Source organism: Drosophila willistoni (genome assembly GCF_018902025.1).
Source record: "Drosophila willistoni isolate 14030-0811.24 chromosome 2L unlocalized genomic scaffold, UCI_dwil_1.1 Seg72.1, whole genome shotgun sequence".
Taxonomy (NCBI): domain Eukaryota; kingdom Metazoa; phylum Arthropoda; class Insecta; order Diptera; family Drosophilidae; genus Drosophila; species Drosophila willistoni.
In genome coordinates, this window is record NW_025814049.1 from 319,016 (window position 1) to 332,563 (window position 13,548).

At 36.8% G+C, this 13,548-nt stretch overlaps 2 protein-coding genes across 14 annotated transcripts in view; one reads left to right on the forward strand and one right to left on the reverse strand.

Annotated features, from left to right (window-relative positions):
- LOC6637939 (guanine nucleotide exchange factor DBS) overlaps positions 1 to 13,548 on the forward strand; it is a 39,827-nt gene that overhangs the window by 17,999 nt on the left and 8,280 nt on the right. The window lies entirely within an intron of this gene.
- Positions 726 to 4,455, reverse strand: LOC6637938. The gene is made up of 8 exons (XM_002061073.4): positions 4,401 to 4,455; positions 4,097 to 4,341; positions 3,890 to 4,040; positions 3,579 to 3,826; positions 3,389 to 3,524; positions 1,611 to 2,233; positions 1,438 to 1,552; positions 726 to 1,223 (listed from the first exon to the last, which is right to left on the reverse strand). Exons 1-8 carry the CDS (start codon positions 4,453 to 4,455, stop codon positions 823 to 825), a joined length of 1,974 nt encoding a protein of 657 aa, XP_002061109.2. The 3' UTR covers positions 726 to 822.

Genomic DNA, 13,548 nt, shown 5'->3' on the forward strand with positions numbered 1-13,548 from the left:
AGCCACATAAAGATTGAAGGCAGCTTTTATAGTAGGTAATCAGTTAAGTTTCACAGCAGGTAGTTCACATGAATCATTTGTGACAAATCTTGTCAAGAACCTCCCAAAAAACTTTGTAAAACATTTTAAGTTTTTGTTAAGAAATCAGTTGTTCAAGTGATTCATCTGTTTGTCCAGGATTATCAATGAATATTTCATAGGAATACTGTAGATTTCACTTTCACTTTGCCACAAAACGCAACGTGTCATGCATGCCAATCAAGATTCAATGATCGGAATCGGAATGGCTAAAAGCCGAAAGCTAAAATACATACACATCTATCTGTATGTACAACCAATTAACCTTTCAATCTGAATTGTAGCTCGTGTCTATGCCAACAAGAATTTCACTTAACGTGTAAAATGGTCATGACCTGTCGAGCGACAATTTACACGAGTTTCTTGCCATTATATCGTAGGCTTTGGCCATTGGGAGGTATATCCACATGGCTATGGTCATTTACACGTAACAAAAAGTATCTGCAATATACGACAGCATAAATCACCGACCTCTGAGAACTTTCACGCTACTTCCGCCACTGTGTGTGTGTGTTGGTCTTTAAAATTGTCATGAATTATGGTTGCCATTCCATTTCGGCATTTGACACAGTCTCTCAGAAGATTCGGCTCAGAGAGTTATGGCACTCGTAACAGATTAAAGTGAAATTTGTTCGTTTTATGAGCTCTTGGGCAATAGTTGGTATTTATTTCGCAATATACAAACAGTGCGTTTCTGTGTACTAAAATTAATCTAAATGTGAGATGGCCTAAATGAAAAGAAATTCACAGAACTAAGCTCCGCCGTTTGAACTTGGCGGCAAAGATCAACTCCCCCACAAAGACTAAAGATGCTGCAATTGCTCCCAATACCCAAACCAAAATTATTCCTGCAAAGTTTGACATTCCCAGAGTGACGGGTCCAATATCCTCTTGACTACTACTCAACATGGTGCCTTCCACTTGCTGTTGTATCTGAACATTGAGATTGTCGGCCACAATACGATATTCCCAATACTTATCGAATCCCGAGGAGTGCCATCGATAAATCAAAGCGTTAAATTCTTCTAGTAGAGGCCAGAGCCGTGGAACGAAAGCTACTGTATATTGGTAATACAAATCCTCCTGCATAATCACCATCTTGTCAATGGTTTGGGCCGTCAAATAATCGCCAATGGCAAAGTGACCTGTAAAATAGATTGTCAATGCAGTTAATAAAGTCAATCGCCGAATTAGTAACTGATTTCCTCATTAACTTAGGCCACCTCATTCTTGCTTAAACCAGTTGAGAATTACAAGTGCATGGAGTTGAGTAAAGTGCAAATTAAGACAACAGCTGGTTGTTAATGAATCATTTGTTGAATCACAAACGACATGTTCTGTTTCTCTAAATAAACAAACCAAAAGGTAGACGCTCCACAGTAAATCCCATATGTACACTTTTATCCTGAGCCAAGTCTAGCAATTGCTTATCATTGTAAATGTGAAAGTATTGCAGAAGGTCCAACACAAGAGGCTTAAGGAAAGAAAATTTAGAAATTTACTATGCACTAATTCACAGGGTAATTAGTCACCTCATCAGAACCGCGTAAGTCCGAAACCCAAGCTTCCGAATTGGCAGCCCAATGCAAATGATGTCCACGCAATCGTTCTACCGTATCAGCCGCCTCATCTAGACTGGGTATGGTCAGTATGCTAGCCAATCCGCCGCCATATATGCTTGTGATTATAATATCGTTCAGAAAACATGCGAAAAGCAACACTCGAACCGTCATGGAGCGCGCTCTACTGTTTCCCGACTGGGAAATGAAAAGTTTAAAGGTAATGGCCAAGGCAAATTTCCAACTGCTAAACCAGCCATCCCGCACACTTGCCGTCATTACATAGAGCTCTTCTTCGCTTCTATGGGCCAGTATAAGACCAACTATTTCAATACTTAGACAGGCCAAGACGGCAGCCCACAGTGTACCCTGAAATGGTTGCAAGGGCAGATACCAACTGGCCAATCTTCGTGGTGCTGGCACCAGACAGGTTATTCCCGAACGCACTAGATACATGGACAAGTCAAGATACATGTAATCATCATACCAAGTATACATAGCGCCAATGCATATATCAGCCTTGTGTTCAATAATCATTCCCATGGCTCCATCTCCAGACATATTAGTGTAAATCGTACCCCAATCGTCAGCATCCGCTGTGAATAGTCAAAAAAATATATACTATATACACTTAAAATAAACTGTCACAAGTTAGCAACTTGTTAAGCACTAGATATGTACTAGAGATCTAAACAAAAGAGGTCTGATTAGAGTTATCTTTTTGGTTGATAAGGACATTTTTTAGTGTAGTATCACTGTATGTCTCTCTTATCCGCTTATCAGCATCCAAGGCAGTTTTTTATAGAATATTATTATAATTATTTCCATAGTATATATGTTGAAAAAATAATACATCAAATATTTTAAATGTGTGATCTTTAAAATAGTTTTTGGTTTTGATATTTATATTTTTGAAACTCTTTTTGTTGTCACAAACATTTCATGATTTTTTTCTCGAAAATTAAAAAAATGTTGAGTCATTTTCGTTTTTCATAATTTACTTCTTTTGTATTTTCTTCGTCTAAGCCAAAAATGATGTATACCTTCACGTCATGTAAATCAATGATCAAATTGATATATTGTTTGATGTTGACAGATTATAAAAGAATGACCGAGAAAAAAAATTAAATACTGAAAAAATACATATCAAAGCACCCAATTTTGGCTACCGATTTGAAACATGTCGTTTTAGAAATCGCTTCCCACACCTTGACTTTATAAAATTTGTTTTGTGGAAATTATTTATAGAATCCAAATATTTATAAACTTTTGGTCAACCTTCTACCTTTGCTTCAAATTACCGCCCTAACAATTAGTCTGTTAGTCTTGCCCGATTTCGAAATCGAAGCTTTGTTTTATCCTTCTATTTGTATTTTAGGAATAGTAAAATAATGAAAATCAAAATAAACAAAGAATGAAAATATATTTAATCTTGAAGCGACTTATAGAAAAATCAAAATAAAAGTGTTTTAAAGATATGTTTTAAAAACCAAAACTAAAAATATTTTTTGAGTAAAATAATAGAAAAAGTAATAAATAAATTATCTTAATTGTCTTCAAATAAATGTTGTTATACACAAAATTGCTTTTAAAAAACAAATATTTTACACTAAATTTACTAGAAGCAATTTGAGTGAATAGTAAGCATAAGTGTCATTAAGTGTCAACTCACACACTACATATATTTATTTTCATTCTAAAATATTTTCATACAGACCTCAATTAGGCATTCTCATTTCACGGCTACTTACACGTATCTATTTGCACAGTGCAATTGAATTGAGCACAGAAAGTTAGAACTACTTGCGTTTCGGTGCCATCTATGTAAACACCAGAGAATCCCGAGTCCAACGGGACACCTATATCCCGAGCATTAATATGAGAGTTCTAAAAAATTGCATTCTAAAGATTTAAACTCCAAAGAAAGAGGATCATACTCACATGTTTGATAACCGTGTAAGGTCTATAGTCAAAGCAAGCAATAACCAATTCACGACCCTGCAAATTGCGAGTTTTTTGGGGGAAAAGATGAGCACCAAGTTGAAAACTCTGATTCAATGCATTGTAGTGATCTAATAAAATTAACTCTGCTGGATTCTCAGCCTTAGGTCCGACATATTTGTTGGTTTTAAGATCAAAGTGACTGCCATTTGGATCATCTCTCACAACAAAAAGTATATTGGGTTGATCTAAAAACCAAATAAGGGTAATTAACAATTTTTAGCATAGAAATAACGCGCAGTTATTATAACCTTCAAAGAAATAGTTGTCGTAAAAAGGTTCCTCTTCTCTCAAATGCAAAAAGACAAACTTATTGTGCATTGAACGCCAAATTGAGTACATAGAAGCGTTGGTAAAAACATCTACAAAACGGAAAATATCCTTGCCAAAAACCACAAAATTCTAAACAATTAATATTAATGAATTAGATTCTAAATTATGGTTATATTTAGACCCACCTCACAGTGTGATGTCTCAATTGATATGGTTAGCTTTAGCAAAAGATCATCAAAGGGCAGTTCTCGTTTAGTTAACTGCTGTTTCTTGGCCCACACATTGACAACATCATGGTCAAAACTATTGGCCAATGAAACAATGTTTATTCCCACAAAACTTGAGTAGCCCTTAGTCAAGAATTGTGGCTCAAATTCATAGGCATCATTCCAAAATATACAAGTAGTACTGCCATTCAAATAGTTGCTTACTTAGAGACCAAGAAAATTATTATCTATTAAATCCAATGTGTATTACTCTTCAACTTACTTATAAAGTTTAAAATGAGGGACCAACCCAAGTCTCTTTGACTGCCAAGCAACATTCTTGAACTCTTTTCCTGGAGAAACTGACTCTTGAGTGCCCAAATTAGTCATATTTATATCGCATTTTCGTTTAGTTTAGTTGGTTGGCAAATTAAGCAATTGTCCAATTCGGATATAAACGTTTGTAATAACTTTCGAATGAATTTACTTAGTCATTAAGTCTCCAATATGCAAATTGATCTGTCATTTGTTTTGCCATTTTGGCTCGTTTGATATTGAATTCTTGGTCTCTTTAGCATTGAATGACATTTCATTCATTCCCTTAGTTAAAAATGTGAAAAATCATCACTTCATTAATTTTACAAACACATAATCTCAGTGTTTGAATGATAGTAAAAACGATTTGTTCGTTGATTATTTCAGCGAAAGGGAAGTACGTACAAAAGCGGAAATTAATAAAAACAAAAGCACAAAAGTGTATAGTAAACGGCCAAAAAGTGAGATATTTTAATTGATTTTGAATGAGAGAAACAATAAACATAAGTATTAGCGCTTGTATGTGTGGAATGTCTTAGATACAGATACAAATATCTATCTGTATCTGTATCTGTACATGCTCTCTACTGTCCATTAACAACTCCACACTGTGGTATCTGCCCCATCAAATTGGAGGCAAGAGACTAAACAACATATTGAAGCGTTAAGGGTCACAGTACAATTTCGACTTTCTACAACAATCTGCTACCTATTTATAGACGATCCATCATATGTATCTGACAGATATATACATTTGTATCTACGTATGTATCTATGTATGTTCGTAATGCGTGTAGAGCAAGAAAAATTAGTTAAGCTGAAGGTACAACCATTATTATTTCATTTAATTGTTCATATTTAGACATAATTTCGCATTGTTCGAGACTTTACCTTACCTTTAGCCGATTTCTTGTTCATGGGATTTTTCTGCTGCGTCAGATTTTGGCTTTGAATTTAATTTCAATTTATTTGTGTATTTTATAATTGTTTGTCTCTCCGTCTATTATTGTGCGTTTTTTCGTATTATTTGGTATTGTACTGCTCATGGGAAAAGTAACTGAAGTTTAGGTCACCAAAATAAGAAAGTTTGGCGACTAATTAATGCAAAAAAAGAAAAGAAAAAACAAAATCCTGAAGTATTAGTTATTCATTTAACATAAGGAGACACGAAAAAACAGTTCAAGTCGAAGATGTTTTTATACCATACACCCATAGGGTGAAATGGTATATTAAAGTCGCCAAAATGTATGTAACAGGCAGAAGGAAGCATCTCCGACCCCACAAAGTATATATATTCTTGATCAGGATCAACAACCGAGTCGATCTAGCCATGTCCGTCTGTCTGTCCGTCTGTCCGTATGAACACCTAGATCTCGGAGACTGTAAGAGCTAGAGCCACCAAATTTGGTATGTAGACTCGTGTAGTATGTAGAGTGATCAAGTTTATTTCAAATTTTTGCCACGCCCCTTTCCGCCTCCGGAATTTAAAAAAAGCGTTTATCTCAAAAACTATTCCAGCTAGAGACACCATATTTGGTATGTATATTCGCTTAGTAAATGCACACATTTTGTTTATATAAAGATTTTGCCACGCCCTTTTCCGCCCCCGTAATTTGAAAAACTTGATTATCTCCCGTATTTTTTTACCTTATGCAATCAAATTTGGCACACTTAAATTTGATACTAATATCTAGCAAAATACCAAATTTGATCAAAATCGGACAAAAAACAGTCGAATTATGCATATAAACGTTTTTCCATAAGGCCGGAGTTGGCCGTTGGCTGGTGGGGGCGCTAGGGTGCTCGTATGATTCAGTGAGCGACATACTAAGATATGCTTGTAAGAAGCATGTGAAAATGCATTTGTTTAATAAAGTTGAAATATTTGCTTTACTGGTGTATGGTATACCTAAGTCGGCGAGACGACTTACTTACTTCATTTAATTTTATAACTATATATTTAGATGTTCAGCTTAACTAATCACAGTAATGAACCTAATTAAACCAATTAGGTTAAGTTGACCCTGGCAGTAAGAAAATTTGTATATAATTTGACTAGACTTCCTATCTCAGTTTAGTTCTTAAGCACAAATTGAACATTTATTTATTCTTATTAACAAATTTTTGAATATTTCATTTAGAAGCACAATATTGAGCATACTTTTCGACCTTTACAATTTTAATCTGCATCTTAATAAAATACTAGTCAGAAGGTCACTGAATTTTAAAGTTAAGCCAATAAACCAATTAAAAAATGTTGTCAAATTAAGTCGCAATCATTTCCATTGATTGTAATACCTTAATATTTTGTTTTTTAATTAATAACTACTTCATCTTCTTAACCAGTAATTTTCCTGTCTTTATTGATAAATGAAAAAATTCAATCAAAATTTAAAAGAAAATATTAAATGCATTCTACATCTGTTCATGATCACTTCAGTCAAAAATAGTCAAAATGTTTCAAAAACACTCAAAAGAATTACTAATAGTTCCTTATAAGCTCAAGAACCTAAGACTTTGTCCATATTTTTGATTGATTAAAAGTATTTAGAAATATGTAGTTTGCAAAATTATAAAATTTAAATTTCATAATTAAATAATTGATCTAAGTCTATTCTCAACTCATTTTTCTTACGAAAACTTGTCTTGACTTAAAAGAAAAGTCTCTTAAAAATGAGGAAATAAAAAATTACACGACAAAACTTTCGATTTCCAAAGAAGCTTACAACATCTACCAATTGCAATGGTGTATTATATTAGTTATAAACCATTTCATTACGCTATTCCCCGACCCTTTGCTGGCTTTTAATCGGCTGCAACGCCACATTAGTATTTCTACTTTGAGGCTTTCTTCGTGCTTCTTTGCTTTGGCTCTGTTTGTGGCAGGTGCAACGCATCTGCACTGAACTTTTACCAGATTGTTTGTTTTTATCTGTCGTACAAAATGATAAAAATCATTAATTTCAAGCCAAATGCTACAAGGGCAATTCAGCTTCTCTTTTATACTGTACTTACACGTACCGAGATGAGTGTCTCCATATTACAGCTCCATAAATACATAAGTACATACATACATACATATGTATGATGTACATATTTGTGTTTTATATTTGTTATGCGATAATTTCTCTCTTTGCGTTTTGCTTAATTTAATTAATGAAAAGCTGATTTTTCAGTTTCATTGTTTTCGTGTGCGGGTTTCACTTTCAATTGAACTTTCTGCGACTGGCTGGGTTCATACTGAAAAACCGAAATATTTTTGACAATAATCATGGTACGTCAACACACGTCACGCTCACCTGTTGGTAGTCACACTTGGCCAACGCAATCCCATTGGCTAAGGATGCCCTTTTCCACAGAATGAAGCAATATTTACTTTTGTCATAATCGGCTAAAATGAACTCTCCACAACGTGAAGCTTTTTTGGGGGCCATTTAAATGTTACATATGTAGATAAGTGTGGAAAGAAGCACCACTTAGAACCAGAGCAAGGTGAAAATGAAGAGAAAGCCCCCCAGCCCCAGTCCCCAAACCCCGAAGACAAACGAACGCTTGCGGATTACGGCCAATAAACTGTACATGGTCGAAAGCCGACAAGCCAACATGTTGCATCCAACCAAGTGGGGAGCCGAGCACTTGGAGCCCACTCCAGTCTGAGCCGAGCTTTCAACGTCGAAACAACGTCGAGCGCGCGCGTAAATGTCCAAGAGCACTTCGAGCCATAGTTTGAAAAACTTACGAGAGTATAATTTACATAACTATGGATGGGTCCATCCATATGTATATTCATATCATAATAGATTGCCCCAAAGGCAGACATCACAATATAACTAAAAGCGATTAATCCCAGCTTAACTCTCCGTTATCAATGAAGATTTGACACACAAAAAGCGTCAATCGTGTAATTGGTCCATACCCACGGAATTTACATGTGAATATAAACATCAAAGTCAAAAGTGTGACAAGTGAACCAGCGACCAATGTGTAGCAACAGAAAGATATCTGTTTTGCAATTTTGTGATTTTTATTATAATTGTGTATAATGCATAGACCATCGACCTGGTCTAGACAAAGATAATTTTTCGAATAAAAGGTGTCGGTGACAAAAAGATGCCCATTGGCAAATTACCTCAGACCGCGTTGCCACGCAAACTGTCCACGGTTGAGGCATGCGGTCAGGACAGCACCATAGATTCGCGTATGTCGCACACCAGTAGCGGGGATGTGCCCAAAATGGAGTTACTCAAGGTGAACTATGTACACCAGTGCAAACAGGCCATAATGCATCGATCCAATGAGGCACCAACGGCTCCGCGTCTTAATAATCCGGCACGATTTGCGGGCTATCGTCGTCAACCGCCGCAGGCAAAGCCAACGGGACGTTTCCCTGTGCAGGAGAGGAAAGCATTGCCCCAATTGCCTCCACCAACTATCGAATCGTGGCAGTTGCTTCTTCAGTCCGGCAGTAAACGCTCTTCGCTGCCAAGACTTATGGCCCCTCCACATCCGCATGCCCAGTCCGTGCAGAGTTACGATTGCGATCAATCACAATGTTGCTCTCAGTCGGCTTGCTCATGTTCCGATTCGAACTCTGACTCCACGGAGGCCAGCACAGTCATTCAAGACTGTGAAAAGTCAAATAGTTGGAATTACCATGCCAAATGCTCGACACGGGATGTACAACGGGAAGTAGTCCGTTCAACACCAGCCAACAGTGGCATCAAATCCCGTGCGGATCGCATAGCTCGCATTGAAAACAGGGATTGCGATTCACACCAAACACAAGCGACGCGAATTCCGAAACCTTTGACCCATCGCGAAGTTACTGGACCGCCGCCCAAATGGATGTTTCAAAGGGCAGGCGCCAGTAATGGCAATGCTCAGCCTCTGCCCCAACAGCAATCGCCACGCTTGCAACAGAAGAGCAAGCTGGAGCGGATTCATATTCGAAAGAAACGACAACCCCTGCTAATTATCAATCAGTTGGCCGTGGAGCCACCAACAGGACGCTCCACAGCTCAGAATGGACAGGGATCTAAAGGTAGCAAATATACGGCCAACCCATCGAGTGATACGAAACGTTTCTCTCTCGAGAGCTGTTCCGACTCTGGCGTCTCCTCCTCCAATGATTGCAAGCACCAACAACAGAAGCAACAACAACAACAACATCAACAGATTAAGCAAACGAATCTGCGACAAAATGATAAATGCGTTGATTGTGTCAAAGTACTGGAAAACAGAGTGCAAACGAAGCAAAAACAATTCGAACGACAACTCCCCACCTCTGGGGGGCCAGGGGCCGGACAGTTGGCTAAGAATCATGTCGACCCCAATGATGTGCAGAACTTTGCCAAGAAGTCTCTGATTAAGGCCACCACAAACGAGTTGCTGACGGCCGCAGCGGTTCATGTTAAGCAGTGTAACATAGAGAAGGAACGCAAACTAAACGACCTCAACCTCAGACCACCAGCAGCAATCAGCACTAAGATTAGTATCGACGATACATGGGTTCAAGAGAGCTGCATAGATCCCAACGATGACTACATGGACACAGACTCTCTAATGTTACCATCACCCGCACTTGGTTCCCCATTGCCCACGCGCCCCACCAGCAACAGCAACTGCTTGAAAATCTATGTGGGCAGCAATAGTGCCAGCAAGGGCAAATGTGGTGAGACAGTCTCTAGAATGTCTCATGGTTCGAATACCTCCACTTCGTCCTCGGGATGCGGTGGCTCTTGCCCAGACAGTAGCTCCATCTGCGATTCCGAACAAGATTGCTGCACCTGCATCACCCATCCAATGCAAACTCCAAATGCTGACTGTTGCAATGCTGTGGGTGGAGTCTTTTGGAATAATGCCTGCTATGAATTCGGAACCGAGCTGGGAGCCTCAGCCTGTTGCTGCAACATGTCCAGTTGTGATGAGGATGATTGCTCCTACTATGATGGAGATTTCATTGTCGATGTTACGAAGGCCGTCCAAAGCCGTCCTCATTCCATAATGCACACAAGCGCCAATAAAAAACTGATGCGAAAGGTAGGCAAGATAGAGCAATCGAGAGCAATGCATGCATGTGCATTTTGCTGCACAATAATTAGTTGAGGGGGGTAAAGCGGGGTAGGAGAGTCTAATTAGGCGGAAGCTATGCCTCCAAGCCAATTGGGGGAGTGTCACAAATGCGGTTTCCGCTTGGTTCACTCCAATTCGACAATGCATTGAAACGTGAATTTCCTCCTCCTCCTACTCAGAGCATCTTCAAGTCAACTGCAAAATTCTTGCCAATATGAATTTCATACATTATATTTGTTTTTGGCTAGACCACCTACTCATATCGCACTGGGTAGTGCCATTGCCATACTCCAATGACACGAAACAACCAACACGGATATACATATAATACATATTTGACTTGTGGTCTTATATAATCACAAAAATCGCACATCCGAAACAGACCGAGCAAAGGTGAAGGTAGACGAAATGAAGAGTTAGCGTGTGCCAGGAAGCTTCGCTTCATTAATAAATAACCAACAATGGATAATCAGCAAGAAAAGCACATACTCTAGTGTTTAATTTTTTTTTTTTGCGGTTGTTTTTCTTGTTTGATTTCGTAAGAAAATTACACGTTAACTCCCCATTAAATATGTACATAGCTCTTTTTTGCTGCACATAGTTTTGTAAAAACAAAACAAAAAAACTTGAGTAAAATTATTTATCAATAACTGACACATAAATTAATGACAATGCTTACCGTTTTGGGAATACACTATACCAAATATGGCCTAAGGGTGTATGGATGACCCTCCTTCCATAAAAACTCAATTGGCCATGGCACGTACTTAACAAGGTTTTTCTTTCATATTAACTAAAAATTTAACTTCAAGGGGAAAGCTACGAAAATTCTCTGTTCAGTTAATCAGAAGAACTAAAATATGCTTTGCGGGTGGTCCATAACAAAAAAAACACGACTGACCTCAATAGTTAATGGACATCTCGTTTAGTTGATGCACTTGAACTAGCCGAAAAAAAGTTGAAGAGCCGCTAGTATAGATCAGTTTTTCCAATTACCTGCATAAAGAAAAAAACAACTAGCTTAAAAACAAAACTAAAGAAAGAGTAACAAGGGGAAAATTTGTTAAATTGTAAAGACAAAATATAAATTGATTTATGAATAGTTTTTTCTTTATCATAAGAGGCTGTTGAAAAGCCAATATCTATGGTTTCTTGTATTGAATGTAGTTTAACTAAAGTTGGTTATAAATTTAAAAGGCAAGAGGCTTGGCAAAACTTTATAAGAAATATATTCGCCTACATACAAATAAAATGCACATAGTCAATTTGAAGGCTAAACATTTCGGTTTGCCATCAAAATATGCATTATGTAGGAATCTTGAGTCGATTATTGAAATAGAAAATTGAAAATAAATAAGTTTTAAAATAAATTAAATTTTATTATGTGCAACACCTCATGGGACCATTCTTTTCTGAAAGAAAAGCTTGTTTTTTCTATATATGTTTATATTTATATTTTTCAGTTTGTCATATGAGCTAACTATAACTTATATGTCGATTTCTTCTTCATGCATCCGTTCTGAATGATCCTCGTTTATTGTAGAAAGGTTCTATAAGCCAAAAATCCATTTACGTTTATACCTTTTCTTACAGTAGTTTTGGAAATATTTTTAATACATAACTATTTTATTGAAAAAAATAACACAGGTCAACAGTCATTTTGTGGCTAGGATCTCATATCCTTTTGAGTGTAATTTGGGTTCGTTGTATCCGATGGATGGACTCTAATTCTCAGAATAATAAAACCGTATCAAAATCAGCGAATTTAATAACCGTATACTACATACATTAGACAGTATAATTATTTGTATACATATATATCATAATATTCTGGTTACTTAAACATATACATACATAAATACAATTATGATTTATTTTTATATCTAAAGGGTAAATATTGAGTTTTCGTTGCTACTAATTAGACTCTATAAGTATCTCTTGACTTCAGAGTTGGCAATATCTTCCTTAAGGTTTTCGAAGATTTTGCTGAGTGCTGCAGCTGCTCATGTTTTAAGGGGCATTTACTAGGTATTAAATTTAAAATTATTCCATCTTTGGCAGTTTCGATATGCCCATGTTTCTTTGACAAGTACAGGGTATACAAATTATTTGCATGTTATCTCTTTGGATGTTAAAGACAAACACGATAAAAAAAATAAGAGTGTGAACATGAACCAACTATCACCTTATCTTGCAACGCATTTTGCATATTTGCATACTACTATAGAGAGATTCACTTTACGATGTTTGCTCACTCGGATTGATTTGGATGGGGTGGTGGAGTGGGGAGGCCTCTTGGCTAAAGCTGCTACCAATCAAAATAGTTTTCGACTGTTTCGTCGACACGCATCTCGATAGATATACCGCTAAGACCTTTCACTTTCTCTATTGTCTGTGCACCACCAATACACTCAACTGTGACACAACAAACCCCACACACAGACATGCGTGCGTGTGTGATTTCGCATCGTGAGTTTGTTTGTATTTTATGAAGCTTAATCAAACATATTCATAGAATTTTATGCATTCAAACATTCGTGCATTCCATCACTTGGAATCAAATCTAAAATTTTATGCCTAAATTCTTAAGTTCGTTGACTAACGGTATCACCAATCGAGTTTCTCTGCTCATATTAAGTGGCCTAATTTCTTAAAGCCAAGTCACAAACGAACATCAGTCGTCAAACGAACCGAGTCGTCAAAACCAATTTGACGACCTTCACGAGTTCTCGCATATTACCAACAAATATTAAAAGTGAATGGTCCAATTTGCCAAAAAAAATCAGTTTAACCACAGTTGGCTTAGGTTCAAGGAAGACAAACTCTCTGATTTAGCGGTCAATTCATTTACAATTCCATATAAATCAAATTTGGTAATTTTTTTTAGATTATAATCATAGATTAAGAAGACTTTAACAATAAAAATCAAGTGCAAGAAATGTTTGTTATAGATTATCTCAATCAGAAATGGTATAATTGGTGTTTTCCATTAATCAATCTATCCCAACAAATTAACTTAATACACTTATCTTAATTTACTTCAA